Source organism: Passer domesticus, chromosome Z, assembly GCF_036417665.1.
Source record: "Passer domesticus isolate bPasDom1 chromosome Z, bPasDom1.hap1, whole genome shotgun sequence".
NCBI lineage: Eukaryota > Metazoa > Chordata > Aves > Passeriformes > Passeridae > Passer > Passer domesticus.
In genome coordinates, this window is record NC_087512.1 from 29,686,903 (window position 1) to 29,703,096 (window position 16,194).

Here is a 16,194-nt window from a genome sequence, read left to right on the forward strand (position 1 = left end):
TCTTAGCTTTAAAATATGGTATTTTACCTCATAAAGGAATGGATGGAATTACAGTCTTGTACAGAAAGGCATGTATAATTTCTCCTTATCAGGTGCCAAAATGAAAATTGATTTCCTGCTGCATTAGTGCAGCCTCTCAGTTGCCTTCTCAAGGGTAGCAGTGAAGTTGGTAGGCAAACTGGATGTGATGTTTATCAAGGAGACAGATACCTCTTCTGTAGGGTGATCTTTTGGAGGTGAGTTTCTCCATAGTTACGGTCCAAAGAAAAACACAAAAAACCTATCACTTGCATTTATAAAGGATTAATTCATTTAGATATTGGTGAACAATATTGCCTAGTAAGTTATTCTAGTAATAACTTTAGTTTTTCAACTTGAAAACAAACCTAAGCCATAGAATTATCATCACCTTTGTCAAAATCTGAAGCTTCATTATAAACTGTTAGTATTGGAAGTGACTCAGTTTTAAAGCCAAAGGGATTTTGCTAATTGTCTTGGCTGAGAAGTGTACATAATATATATATTTTAATGTATAAAGTAATTACATTTAATAAATTGATTCTTGAAGGAGTTTAAATGCAGTTGTTTTCTAGTGTACAAAGTATCTATGGGATATTTGTTTCAGTGATCTGCAGGAACTGTAGGTAGAAGATGCAAATTTGTAATTCTGATTTGGGCATTGATTTGTCATGAATTTGGATCTGTGATTGAGTGTGTTTTGCATCTTCTGTACTTAAGTACTTCTATACTTCTATACTTCTGTACTTTTGCAGCTTATATATGCTGAACTTATGAAGAGGTCTTGGTTCAGTGGAGAACTTCTGGACAATCTTAACTGAACACATGCAAGTAATCTTGTTCCTCAAATTCCACTTGTGTGTTGCCCAGAGGAACTTGTGCTGGAATGTTATGTTGTAGGTTAGATTTGTGCTGCCTGAGAGATAGAAAATAACATAAAATATGTTTTTCCCACTTGGTACCATTTTTTCTCTTTAGAGTAGTGTAAAACCGGAGTATGCTCTAACAACATAATAGTTGAATATTTATCTGATCATATAGTATGTGGCAGTATGGTCAATGGTGTTACATTTTGATTTCCAAAATAAAAAAGTACCACCAAGTAATTCTGTTGTATCTGAGGGACTCATTTTATTAATAGGCAAGACATGCCTGATGATGAGGGAGAAAGCTTTCATTTTTTCCTCTTCTGTACAGATGTGTACCCTGGAAGACTATGGTGTTTAATTAGTAACTCAGTAAGCATGTATATAGATGGCAGTATCCGTTCCTAAAAATCCCAGAGTAATTTTAGTTATTGATCAAGTTTTATTGTCCTAAGTACGTTGATCACAAGCAGGTTATATTAGAATGAAAAATATTATTTCTTTTCGTAAGAACTGTGAAAAATTACACAAGGGAATGGAATTGGGAAAGCAGCTGTTAATGAGTGCAATGAATTCAAGCTTTTCAATAGAGCAGATATTTGCTAATCTTTAGCTTGTATCAAACTAATCTTTAGTTTGGACTTGTAGTGTTTTTGTCATGACAGCTATGTTTTTTGCTGATAGGCTGTACAGCAGTAGATTCCAGCAGATCTTCTTTTGTTTCTGCTTTGATTTTGCTGAGATGCCTCTTTGAACAGATTTACAAATACAGGTGCTATTATTTAAATTTACGCAGTGCAAAGACGGGTGAAATTGCTTTAATACACATATATACAACAATGGAAATTATGATACCATTATGCTGTAAATACTTCATTTGGCAGTCCATACAGATTTAAGAACATCTCCTTTCCTGTGGTCTCGTGTCCACATTTTAAAAAAGTTGCCTGAAAAATGTTGTCTGACTAGTGGAACACCTCTAACCTTGGTTTCTGGACATGGTCAGTAGCTATTTCTGGAGACACTGGATAGGTCATGGACTTTAGTGTCAGTAAGAATGTGTTGCTTGTGCTTCGGCTTAGGTAGCCAGAATAAGTAGACATCTTTGACAATTTGAGCCTTAACTCCTAGTGTTAAGTTCTTCATTTCATATGCACAATAAAGTTGTGCATGTGGAATGCAGCTATTTAGGGAATGCTGTGAATGAAATATTGGTTTTTACCACTTGTAATTATTTGGTATCTTTATGATCTAGTGTTTCGAATAGAGAATTATTTTGTTGCAGAAATTAGTAAGCAACCTAAAATGGTAATTTTCAAAAATAACAATGCTACAGTTCCATAAGACTAGTTTTTACACATTGTTTAAATGTAAACTGAATCTCTGTGCTATGAGTTGTCGAGCTTTCTCTAAGTGAGTTTATTGGAATCATAGCAATGTAAATCAGATACATTTTAGTTACTTTACAATTTGTTAGAGAGACAGATTGGGGTTCAGTACAGCCTGACAGGGTCATTTTACATATTCCACATATTGAAAGTGCAGTACAATAGGAATAACTTTTTATAAGTTATACTATTTCACAGTTTCTGTGCTGTCTTAATTTCTCTTTTAACTTCTGCACTAGTGCTAGAAGTAAATACCCAGCAACAATAATACCCTGTGAAGCCCTGCTTTTCTCTCCTTTCTTCTACTTCTTAGAATCTTTCAGTTTTTCATATTCATCCAAAGTATTGGTAGGATCAGTGCTTCCTGCTTTCCATGAAAAAATCATACGAGTTTTCCCATTCCTCCTTTTCAAAGTTATTGATGAGATTTTTCCAGTCTTTGCTAGTATTTATACTAGCTTTATTTACTGTTTTAAGTGGTGGTGGTCCTGTCTGCAGCCAGTCTTAATCACAATGAGGTTTTTTTTCACTAGATTCTTATTTGTGGCTACTACCAAATCAGAGAAAAATGTTTTTGCCAAAGTATTCCTTACTCCTTTAGTGGGTACTACCCACCCTCAGGAAAAGCCTGCTCACTGTGCCAGGAGTACAATACACTCTGGCCAGGTTCTTCAAGATATTCTGTGTGCGGATGGTTTAGTGAATAATACAGGATTTTCATATTTGAAATGATTTGAAATTACATGGGATTTCAATTTAGCAGAGTGATACTTAAATTACAGTGAAGATACTAATTATGTTTAGCAGAGTGTTGAATTTTAATATACAGTTCAGTCAATAATACAATATAATATACAATACCAGTACCAATTGCATTGAGCAAAGTATAGCAATCACAATATACAGTTCAATCACAAAACCAATGTGAATTTGATTATGGGATTCTTATAGTATGCTGAAGGAAAATCAGAGTATCCCAGTATCAAATCTTCCAAATCTGTCAAATTGTCTTTTTAAAATGGTTTGGTTTTTTTTAAATGGTGACTCTTTCAAACTTTTCAAGACATTTTCAGATCTGCCACAACCGATATCTTATGCTTTTTTATATTTAACTTTTTTTTAAATTAAAGGACCCCATTACTTTGTTTTGGGAGCTAAACCTGGTTTGATCCAGGAGTTCTTCAGCTTAACTTCTAGAGCTCTGATTCAATATAATTATCTTTACATGCAATTTTTATGAGAACTGAAGTATTAATAGCTAATTTGGCAATTAGGCTCTCTAACCAAAAGTGTATACATATTTCACATTACTTGTACTAAAAAGTCCCATACAAGAAATTAAGGTTCTTGAAGAGTACAATAAATTAAAAAGTTTTCTGTTCATATTTTGCTATGAGATTTATATCTTTCATTACCAAAAAATAAAAAAAAAAAAAAAGACAATTTCTGAAACTAAGTTTTGCTGATACACTGCTGGAACAGTAAAGTTTTCAAGTACAATACTTTTTCCCTACCGCCTCTTTTTTTATTTTTTATTTTTAATTTGTATTATTATTATTTCCTCCAGGACATTGAAACTATAGATAATGTCTCCCAGGGCTGAGATTATGCTCAACTACCTGAAAAATAACAGATGCTTCTGTGCTCTTCATAGCAGAGAATGCTGCTCTGCAATGCCAGGAAACATCAGTGGAACATAACCCCAAGCAGCAAAATCATTGTTGAGATTGGCAAAAGCAAATTGTACTGTATTAGTGTCTATGGCTTTTCACATCTGCTGGGTTAAATCAGCAAATGCTGGCAACAGCCCTTTCTGCAAATGGCCCAAATGTTTTCTGCCTGATAATTTGAGTTTAACTTAGTAAGCAAAAACCCTTCAAAACATTAGCATTGTGTGTTGGAGCAAGTTTCCCACAAACTGTTAAGCCAGTAACATTGGTGAAAACCATTCACTCCTTCATTCACTTACTCACTTGGAAAGCAGCATAGTGACTATTTAGAAATACTTTGCTATGGAAGGAGTTTCCTTTGTATCAAAACAGATCCTGGGCTATAATTTTTTTTGTCTACACAGTTTGTCTTAGTGAATTGTTTCACTTTTCTTAAATATGCGAAGGAGTACAGATGCATATGAATATCACATTCATGAGAACTGGTATTTCTGAAATTACATTATAGAGATTAATTGATCCTATAGAAATATTGTTTTCAGGTACAAATATGATAGCAGGAACTGTCATCAAGTTTAGCATTGCTAGTCACCTTGTACTGTCAGTAATACTGTGGCTGAATTATATGTGTTGTGGTTTAAGCCCAGCTGGCATCTAAGCACCACACAGTTGCTCACTCACTCACTCTCCCACCAACCAGATCGGGGAGATGATTGGATTATTCTTGTACCACTCACTGTCAGTGGTACAAGGTGCAGGAAAGACCTTGATGCTGTGCAAGCACTATTCAGCAATAACAAAAACATCTCTATACTATCAATACAATTTTCAGTACAAATCCAAAACACAACTCTATACTAGCTACTGTGAAGAAAATTAGCTCTACCCCAGCCAAAATCAGCACTATATGAAACAGTAATATTTATATCATCTGCTTTGCATTTATTTAAAGTCATAATTGTATCATCAAGTGTTTCTGCTTTTCTGTTGCAAAAAAGAGCCCTTGGTCTAACCCCTTTAGGAAAAAAAATTTAACCTGATAATGGATTGTATCTGGCAAAGTAATACCACAAAAAACATATTTGCAGTGAAGTAAAAATGCCCAGGTGGTTTGGGGGGATTAATGATCTCTGAGCGCTGTTAATGGTGACAATAAGATGCTTTTACATACTTAGGAATAGACAGCATTACATCATCCAGTTATACATTTTTGACTGGTGTTAATCCATTTTAGACTTCAGCATGAATGTGTGATATATTTACAGCCAACAACATAACAGAAGTTACAATAAATGGACTTCATTCATATAACAGTGTTTAAAAACCATGCGCATACTAACAGACTTGCAAAATAAATACCTTTCATTGGTATTTGTCAGTGTGTGTATGTGTTATGCATGAATGTGTAATCTCTTGAACAGTGCTGTCAGTTGAGGTGCGCATTTCTCTGTCACGGCTAGCAGGTTCAAATCCTGTATTTTCCTTCTATTCTCTCTGACAGTGGGATGTATTTTGTACTGTAGTTGAGTTGAAAGTTTCTGTATGAAAGGGTACTAAGGATGCTTTATTCACTTTTGTCTTGATTACTTCTCAATTTGAAATGTATGGTTCATGCTGAAAAGCTGAAAAAAATGTTAGACCAGAGTTCACACCAAGGAATTCTGTTGTGCACCTATGCAGAGTCCTGTTCATGCACTTACTGTCAGCGAATTGTGAGGAAGTGTCAGTGACTTGATCTGAATCACAGCAGACACAGAAGTCAAGGTAGATTTCCCAGCTCCATTTCATGTGGTGTGTAAAGAAAATGCTCTGTATAGACATACATTATGTTTCACACCACTGCACTGGCTGACCTTCATCTTTCAAATTGCCAGTCTTGGGCTGTTGGTAGGTGATCTTAGAGCAAGGCCAAGTTACCGCAATGAAGGCTTGATTGCGTAATGGTGCATATCCTAGAGTGTTGTTGGTTGGCAGCATTGCATAAGGGACTATTCATCAAAACTTGCTCTACCAGAACTGAGAGCATTGTCATGCTCTTTCACAAAAATGGCAATAGGTAAGATTATGAGTGAAACATCATGTTCATAGTGCTTCTTTAAATGTTATATACTGGTCTTAAAAAGTAGATGCTTGTTTTTTAGCAGGGTGTGGGGGGCAATGCATCTTTTGCTGTAGGAACAGATGCTTCCACCACAGTTTTTTCAGGTTTTGACTACTTGCAGTTGGCACTGATTCATAGCTGAAGTAAAAAGTATGCTTGCTTATGACAGTAGAGTTTCTGAGATCTTTCAGTCAGTATGAACACTACAAATTGTTCTCTGTTCTTATTTGAGAATCCTCACTTAAGGTGGATTTTGAAAGGAGCCAGGTGGAAGCTGCAGTTGTTTTGTGTCCTTCTAATAGACACATCTAATCAGAGCAACACTGAGCTCATATGAGACCACTGAGTGTCTACCCTGAAACTGCATGCAACAATGTGAGTTAGGAAAACAAATTTTAGGCTGAGCCACTGATTGCTCTTCAGCTAAGTAGTAAGTAATGAAAGGAGTGAGAAATAGTACTCTCTCTATGTATGATGTTCATTCCTAAATAGTGAGTAATGAAATTTAAGAAAATAAAAGGAGTCAGAAGCAGATAAACAGAAAAAAAAAAAAAAGAAATCTAAAAATCCCTTAATTTTTGCATAGTGTTTTTGGACATTGCTAGGACATCAGTAGGACATTGGTATTATCAAATGAACAAGTGAAGAAAGGCCATAAACTGTGCCAAGACAGCAGTGTTTATTACATCAAGTAATTATATTCTCTATGTCTTCTCTTAAACAGTTGGAGAGCTGGTTTTTCTTTTAATTTCCTTGTCTGTTTTGGTTAACCTGATTCTCAGTTTTTGTTTAGGGTGCATAACTTCTCTGCCTTCATGGAAATCAGGAAGGTACCTCCAGTTGTACTACCAGAGAAGTTTATGTGGAAATGCTTCCTCTCATTGATGCTGGTGCACACACAGAAAAATAAAATGCACAAAATGAATCTGCCTAAGTTCTACTGATATAGAATAGTTTGAAAGATTGCATTCCTCACCATCCTGGTGAGGAAGTTGTTTAAGGCAGCATTGTCATGTTTTATACGTGCTTTGTAGTGGGGTCATGTACTCTGTAACTTGTTTTTTAATACCAGTTTCTTTAGAAATTTGATTATTTCAGTGTGGGTGGGTGAATGTTGATTATAAGGAGATGAAATAATATTTCTGAAGTCCTTGAAAGATGATAACTTAGGCTCAAGGTTGCCTAGGAAATTCCTGAGGAGAACTGAAATTTATGAACCTTACAGTAGTGATAACAGAGTATCAGACAAAGCTTGTAATCCTTAGGAATGTCTATTCTATGTCTTTTATTCTATCCTAATGTCTTCTCTTAATTTTGTATGTTAGTGAGCCCTTCAGTACTGGATTAGGCAGCTTCCCTCTGAAAAGAGGATGGATATTTTTCCTTTCTTGTTACGGTAGAGAAGAGTGAGGGGTTGCATGGTGTAATATACCAGAGGATCATATCAGAGAGCTTGTGTAGTTCATGCAGAGACAGAAGATTGTGGTAAGGATCATGGAGGAGACAGTCAAAGCTCAAAGGACGTAGAAGGACATAGAATTCAGAATTATAGATGTTAGAGATCGGAGGTAAATGAGGAGCATTTGCTACTAGTCAACAGCTAACTGGAAGTGCTCTAAACATAATGTAAAGGAGAAAATAAATGTATTAAAATAGTGTTAAAATTTTATGAGTTTGTGAAAGATAGAGTCTGGTACATACACATATGAGATCTTGTAGTTGGCTTCTTTTGGAATGAGGTTCAAAAATAAATACAAACTCCTGAAAGCAACAAAAGGCTATTAAAGCCAGCTTTATTATTGTGTCTTACATTCTTTTCAAGTTCTTGGTTGGGAAAGCTTTTGTAAATATCACACAAGAGGGAACTGAAATTATGGAGTTTATGTGAAATTAAGGTGTAAATACTGCTTTCATTAAAACCAGAACCAATATAGTAATGAACTCAGCAGCCTGCTGTAGGCAGTGAAAAGGCAGAACACCGTTATGTATGAAAGAACTACCGTTATCAACCCAGGACTGGTTTCAGGACTACAAATATGATGATAGATTTTCGAATAAAGAAGAGCATTATAGGCTAAGGTTCTGGGCAAAGGCTTCAGCTGTCATGGGAGAATTATTCAGCGGTGGTAAGGAGTGGTGCAATCAAAGGATGTCAGTTTCCAAGGGGATAATGGGTGTGGAAGATAATACAAACCTTCACAACAAATTCTATGTGCCACTGTTTTCTTCATAAGGGAGAATCAAGCTCTGAATTTTCTGTGAGGTCACAACTATAATGAAAATATTTAAAATAATGGTACAAGCTCCTGAAGGAAAATAGTGTAAAAGAAAAAAATTTTAAAAATACCTGTAAGGCTGAAGCTGCTTGTAAGGTGGCTCTTTAAAGGAAAATTTAAATTGATAGGAAGAGAACTAGAGAAATAGCTTTCAGAGCTATGTGTTTTATAGTTGCAACTTTAAAGTTGCAAGCAGAAGAAAAAATATGATTGGACAGATTTTTTTAAAACAAAAACTTTGTTTTGCTTTTAACTTACAAAGTAAGTAGTTCAAAAACTTATAAAAGTAATGCTGGTGTTTTATATGCTCATCTTCTCCTTGTGCTCAGCTGTTTTTTCACTGGTGTTCTTTTGAAGGTAAGATAGCCAAGTTTTTCACCAGAAAGATCTGCTGCTAAATATTGACAGCTTTTTTGCAGTTGTTTCCTTTGTGACCTTCTACCAGATTATTGGCAAATGTTTATTGAATTGGTATTAGCTGTTTTGAGAAGCTATAAAAATGGATTAAAAATCACATGCAGGATATGGTTTTTTATTAATATTACATTTGGCTTGCTTGTACACAAAGATTTTAGTCAGTATTTATTCAACACTGCTAAAAATGTTGTCAGCTGTATAGTGCTTTTGTAACAATGTGTGACATTTTTCATAGGAGATCCATAAAGCTTCTGCTTTTTCATAAAGTGGAGAAAGCAGTCATGGGCTGGAGGAATGTAATGAATCAAGCTTAATGTACTTAAATGTTTCTCTGTGTTGGAATTTTCTTCTTCTGAAGTGAACAGTTTTTATTAAATACATTATTAGAAAAGGATGGTATGCTCTAGACTGTTTTTGTTGTCTGAATGTTTAATTCAAAACTTTTCACATTTTCCTTTCCTCATTCACATAATTATTCTGATTGATTCCTACATGCCTTCTCATTAATTGTGAAAGATTTAATAGGCACTGTCCAGCATGCTTCTGCTACATGCATCTACTTCTTAGATGTGATTGTTCCCCATTACTCCTTGGCTATAACGTTTGCCCTTTTTTCCCCTTTGGAAAATGAGTGTCACTCTCCATGAAGAGTTTGTGAGGTGCTGTCCTGTACAAGTAGAGTGATTTGTCTGGTGCTGCTGCTGGGACACAAGATGTTCCATCCATAAAGAATTTAGGGCTGTGTTCATGGAGAGAGAGGGGATGGTGTTTGGAGGCATTGAAGAGACAGTGGGAGAGTTAGACATAATGTTATTGATATTAATACAAATTGTAAATGGTAGGGCTGTTTATGCTTTGCCTGGAGCAGTCAGCTCATGACAGAGATGTCAGAGCACTTAATTGTGGGTTTTTCCTTACACAACATTCTTTTAGACTTCTGCATCCATATTTGCACACAGACTTCTTGTAAGATTGTTTGATCTCTGTTGGTACACGTGACAGATTCATTATTGTTTATCTTCATTCCATGACTATAATATAGCCATTGTTTGCTTTGTTTTAGAACTGCCTGAGACTACCTTAATAGAAGAGAAAATTCAAGAGTCAGAGGCATGGGCCAAACCTCTGGTCTACCTGTGGCAGACAAGACCACCCAATTTCAATGCTGAAAAAGAATACAATGCAGCTTGTGCAAGAAAGGAACCTCACTGTGCTGTTTGCACTCTTCTTATGCCATACTATAGGGTAAGCAAGATTCTCACAGCTTCGTCTCTGGATGAAGTGTGAAATAGCTGCCTGGCTACTTAATTTCCAACAAATTATAAAAAAGATAAACTTAAGTATTTAATTTGTAAGAGAGGTAAACGAACTCATGGGCATTAAAATTAGAACTGATACTTTGTTCACCTACATCTATCCTTGGCTGCAGACACTATATCCCTCCTACTGCCATTTATGCTGGGTTTCTCAGTGTGTGTGTGTGTTTTCCCTTGAAATTAGACTTCTTGGTGTGGTGTACCCAGGTAGGTTTGTATCTTCTAGTTATTTCCTTATATGTCCATCTCCAAATATTTTTTATCAGAGACTCTTTTATGCTGCCTTTGTTCAGTGTTGAGGAAATAAGTTTTTTCACAGTACTTAGGCCTTCTCAGGAAAAATGTTCCCTCGGAAACAGTCTAATGCAGAGCACTCTTTGACACTGTCTTATGGAATTAATGTGTCAAATGGCAAACAAAAATGGTGTTGTAGTACTATGTTGCTAATTTGGGAGGTGCTAAACTGGAATTTCCTCAGCGTGAGAACCAGGAAAAAAGCCTTTATTGCAATGGACTGAGTTAAATGGCCCAAGAGGTACAGTACCACCCAACACCACTGCAATAACCCTGGTGTGCAGGCTGAGTGCCATATTCCAGATGTCACGGTTATTTGGAACAATCAAGGTAGGATGACTATGATAAATACTTTGAAGCAGTTAATTTTCTCATGAAACTGTTAACACTTGATATGGAAGTTGGGAGGGGTGGAATAGTTGCATCATTGTCACAAGGAAGAGTAAGACTCTCCTTTCTTTTACTTAAAGATAGATTTTATTTATTTTCCAGTCAGACAATCAGGATGAAGAAAATCCTACTTCCAGTGAAGCAAACTCAACAGAAACACTGATGGCAGAAAATGTGAAGACTAAACCTCTTATTCCAGAGATGTGTTTTATTTATAGTGAAGAAAATACCGAAAACTATCCATCAAATGCCTTTGTTGAAGAAGATGGAACAAGTCTTCTGATTTCATGTGCAAAGTGTTGCATACGGGTTCATGCAAGTAAATAATCTAATTGTTCTGTTGCCAGAAACGTAATTTTAAATTTTGCTTTATTTATAAATAATAGTTAGCTAGGCTTCTAGCATGTCTTTAAAAGTACTTGAGAGCATTTCCATTTGTGGTGCTTCAATCACTGGCTAATTTTTTTTGAAAACTGAATTAAATTTTCTGTAACTTACGGTTGCTGTGAAAATATTGAAGAATTAACTGTCCTGTCAATGATCACAAACTTCTGATTCTTTTTTCTGTTCTAGTGATTTAATTACTCTTTTGCTTCTCTATTTTAAATCACTGTGCAATGCTGTTATGTCCTTACTAAGTAGTTAGGGTGAAATTCTCCTGAAGGACTTTTGAATATTGCTATACAATTTGGGGATCCAGTATTTTCCTTCACTTAGCATTCTTTTTTATTGCAAGAGTAATTGATGAATGCATGGATTTTTCTGCAGTATTTCCTAAAGAGTGTAGAACTGTGATAGTTAAGTCTAAGAAGTCCATGAGATATTTGGAAATATGGTATATTTGTCCAGAATAAATGTCAGTACATTAAGTAAAATTTTACTTCAGGGAGAGTTGGTGATGTGATATTGCAATAACAAAAATAAGAAATTCATTGTGATTTTGGTTTTTTGGGTGCTTGTAGTTTTTGTTGTTCAGTTTCATTTGCAGGGGGTTTGTTTTGGTTTTCTTATGGGGGTTTTTGTGGGTTCTTTTTATTTAGGTTTTGGGAAGATATGTTTTATAGACTATGACATTAACAGTAAGCCTAGGTTGTAAAAGTCTCCTTTGTCACAGGAGAGACGTGTTTTATTAAGGTTTATGTATAATTTAATTGTGTTACATCACTGATAAAAAGGCAGAATATAATAATCAATCTAGCTCTCTTATTCTAGGTTGCTATGGTGTTCCTTCTCATGAAATCCATAATGAATGGTTGTGTTCTCGATGCAGAAAAGAAGCCTGGACAGCTGTAAGTTGTTTAGCTACCTAACACACTAGAGATTAAGGGAAGAAAAAAGGTAGTATGTGCATTATTTCATATGGTATGTAGCCTGTGTATTTTTTCTGATCATGCTTGCTGGGCAAAAACTATTTGTAAAATATGAGAATATTTCAGTGCAAAATGTAATGGCGTTCTGATAGACAAACTTGGAGTAGTTTCATAGACTCATGAAAAGGATTGGCTAAGAGGGTATAGTTTTATTAAAAACATTGCTTGAGCAAACAACCAGAAATTAAAATTTATGTAAAAGAGAGAAAAAGTGAGATTTCTCCTAAATAGAGAGAATCCAATTTTTGTATTTCGTTGGTTACCAGAATACCCTATTACACCTTCCTTTTCAGACAGTCGTGAATTTGAGGATCTTCTGAAATACTTTTGTGACTATTGTTCTAGATTCAGTTGAATATCAAGGGGAAAAGTGTAAGTCTGTTGCTATGGGCTCAGAATTTAATTATCAGTTAAACAAACGGGGTTAGAAAGTCCTTCTACTCTATCAAAAATTGAAAAAAATGAATTTCTTTCATAGAAATTACATCTATGATGTAGAAGTAGGGAAGTTCTAAGGAGCACACCCTTATTCATGAAATACCATTTGTGACTAAATCATATTTTTTTGTTAATGACACTGAAAAATTTAAGGTGTTGCCTTGGAACCTGATATTAACTGCAATATAAAAATAACACATTTGAGTGGAAATTAGGAGTGTCTTTCGACTCTAGTACATTTTTTAAAAGCTGCTGAAAATATCCTAAAACAAAATCTAGTCTTAAAATTTGTTAATTATGTGTTGTAGAAAGGATTCTAAAATTGCTCTGAGTTTTTAAGGTTACAAGTCTTGAAGTGGTCATTTAGATGGCAGCAGTAAGTGAATGATAAGAACAGCAGAGAAGTGTCTGATGGATCATTTATATTAACACCTGTGCAAAACATTAATTGGGGAAGAATTATTCACATATTACTGAAAAAGTTTGGGGTTATTTTTTTATGATGCATATAACTTTCTGATAATAAGGAAAATGTGAATTTAAGAGAAAGTACTTTTTTTAGCCAAATTATTTCAGGAGATGAGATGAAGTAGTCAGCTATGCACACATAATATGGCAGACTCTACCTAAGCAGTAGTTCCTGTTGCCAGTTGCAGTTGTGACCACTCTGGTCACGAAGCGAACATGTCATCAGTTCTATAGAATCTGAAACATCACATGAGGATGCTTAAGCTTTATACTAGAAGCAAAGCCTGAAAAAAATCCATGGAACAATCTTTCTGCTCTTTTCAGCTTTTGTAAGAGTCCAGCTGAAGAACTGTAGCAGTAGACATGAAATGTTCAAAAAACTGTGATGGAAGATACCAGAGTTGCAACTGAAATTACAAGAAACCAGAATTCTTTTAATCATTCCTGATAGATGTCAGTCATTCCATAAGAGAGGATTGAAAAGATTTAATCCTCTTAGTATAGCGGGGGGAAGGCAGAAAGAAAAAAAAAGTCATATTCTGTAATGTAAAATTATGTGTGTATAATTAAGAGTAACATAAGCAATTGCCATTCTGGAATTTTTTCCTCTTTTGTCTAATCAGATTGTCTCTAGGAATAACTTGTACCCATTACCCTTAATATCTTCCACATGACTCCTTGTAAGAAAGGGAATCTCTGTCTTTTTTGGGGACAAGATGACTTATAGTGACTTTAGGCTGCATCAGCAGAAGTTACTATTAATACTTTTTATTAATTAGGACTTTTTATTAATTCTTATTTCTAAAACTAGTGAATGATAGGGCTAGGATATATAGAGATTTTATAGAAGCTACTCCTTTAAGATTTTTAAAAACATATTATGGAAACATTTTTCAGGAATAGTTGAAGAAGACTTGATTGTGTCTTGAGGTAGAATGATAAAATAGACATTGAATTTAGTTTTTTCTATAGTTCTTATTTGATTGTTTGGATAGTAGTATTCATTGCAGGCAGTGTGGCTGTAGTTGTCTTTGGGAAAAACTTTATTGGTCTGGTATCCAACTTAAATATGCTAGTATATTTTTGCTTGTGTGGAACCTTAGTCCTGACATCAGCATGGTAATAATTGCTGATATGTATTTCATCCTATTTGTCATTTTAGGATAATGTTTCTGTCCCTTCAGAGTTTGCATGATAACCTTAGCCTATCCTAACAGCTTTCACTTCAAAATAGTACGATACTTTTATCTAATCCTGGAATTATACTTAAGATAATATGATTCTCTTTTAATCAATCTTCTGTACTTAAAAATGACAAGTTAATTAAATATACTGCTATCCCAAAGTGCTAACTTCCCTTTTAAAAATCAGCAATTCAAGTTAGTCCTACCAACCTGCAGCCTAAAGTTTTATGCTTCCTTTGAATTAAATGCATGTTTCTTTTCTCAATCAATTTTTAAATTTTCATTATTTTTTATATAATCATAGAATACCAGGTTGAAGGGGGGCCTCAAGAATCATCTGTTCCAATGTCTCTTGGCAAAATCACAGTCTAGACGAGATGTGCTAACACCCTGTTCAGATGAATTTCAAGTAGGGAATGTCAAGTCCAATGTAGGGAAACTCACTGGTTCTCTTGGGAGATTATTGCAATAATTTTTTGCTGTGAAATTTTTTTCTCTTGTGTCTAATCAGATTGTCTCCAGGAATAACTTGTGCCCATTACCCCTCATATTTTCCATGTGACTCCTTGTAAGAAGGGGAATCTCCATCTTCTTCGTAGCCACCCTTTAAATATCGGAACCTGATCAAGTCTCCCCTAAGCCTTTATTCATCGCTGAACAAACGACTTCCCAGTCCTTTGGTTATCTCTATGGCCCTTCTGTGGACCTCTCCAGTCCAGCTACACTTTTTTTGACCAAAACTAAACACAAACTGTGTTTTCTTTATCTGTTATTTTACATATATTATTTTAATTGTATTTTAACTTGTAGTGTAGTACCATAAGTCTCTCTGGAGAGGGAGATGAAATTAAAGAAAATTCCTTATTTGCACAACCTTTTTTTTTTCTGCTATAGGGAATATAGTGTGAGTGTATTCTACATTCCAGCTGACACAGTTGAGACTTTTAAGTTTCTACATGAATTAAATAAAAAATCACATTAATTTAAATTTTTGTTCTGGATAATCATTCCTAAAAAACTGCAGCTGTTGCAGAAGATCTAAAACAGATTTGGCTCTCTGTGGGAATTACATATACACATGCCTTCCAAAATTAACTGGGTTTTTATCAGAAGAGTGCACAGTATGGGAAGATTTAGTTATTAGGAAATACTGACTCCCTGAAAATCCAGCTTTCTAGATGTTTGAAATTGTTTTCCCTACACTTCATATTGATTCCCAGGAGTAGGAGATTAAGCTGAAGATGACCCACCTGAGAAGTTCCCTTCTGGCTAAGGCATTAAATCCTGAAGAGAAGGTTGATTGGAAAACAAGGAGAAAGAAAGTTTTGTGTAATGAAGAATACAATGGAAGTTATGAAACATTGGTACAACCTTATTTCAGAGTTCATTTCTTAGGAGGGAAAATTCCTTCTCATTCCTCTGCTTACAAAAATTGTTTTAATTTCTGCTAAATTATACTTTCTTAAAATCGCGGCAGTTACTTTAACTTCATGGAAAATTTAGGTCTCTATTAGGCTTCTCTATATCAGTATGACTTTGCAAAGCAATGAAATATGAGAGCACTGTAGGAATGAGTTGTCTTAATAGCTAAATAGAACTTTATTATGTGTGGATCCCAACTATGAACATTATTAACATACAGAAATAGAAAAATACCTATATGGATTTAGATTGACAGAGCCAGACTTTTCCTTGATGGCTATTCCAGTTTATATTATCAGAGGAAACCAATTTTAAAATTCAGAAGCATACTGTTTTCTTGCAGTTTCAGCATCTTTAAGTGGTAGAAGTAGTATGCTTTACAATACTTTATGTCAAATTTTCACCCTGTAGGGTATACCTGCATTCATAATACATAATACATCTTTGTATTCTACTAGGCACTAGGTCCTGATAACAGTTATTGACAAAAGAGAAGAGTGATACAAAATGGTCCATGCTAATGGACAAAAATGGCCATAAATCAATCCCCCAAAACAATATAAAAAATAAAATTAT

At 34.9% G+C, this 16,194-nt stretch overlaps 1 protein-coding gene across 6 annotated transcripts in view; it reads left to right on the forward strand.

Moving 5' to 3' along the window:
• KDM4C (lysine demethylase 4C) overlaps positions 1 to 16,194 on the forward strand; it is a 240,174-nt gene that overhangs the window by 132,709 nt on the left and 91,271 nt on the right. For all 6 annotated transcript variants that reach the window (XR_010352060.1, XM_064402753.1, XM_064402754.1 and 3 more), the window contains 3 exons: positions 9,800 to 9,981; positions 10,839 to 11,055; positions 11,949 to 12,025. Coding sequence is in view for 5 of the 6 variants with exons in the window: in XM_064402753.1 (XP_064258823.1) it covers positions 9,800 to 9,981; positions 10,839 to 11,055; positions 11,949 to 12,025 (476 nt within the window). In the remaining variant the exon portion in view is untranslated. The remainder of the gene's footprint in view (positions 1 to 9,799; positions 9,982 to 10,838; positions 11,056 to 11,948; positions 12,026 to 16,194) is intronic.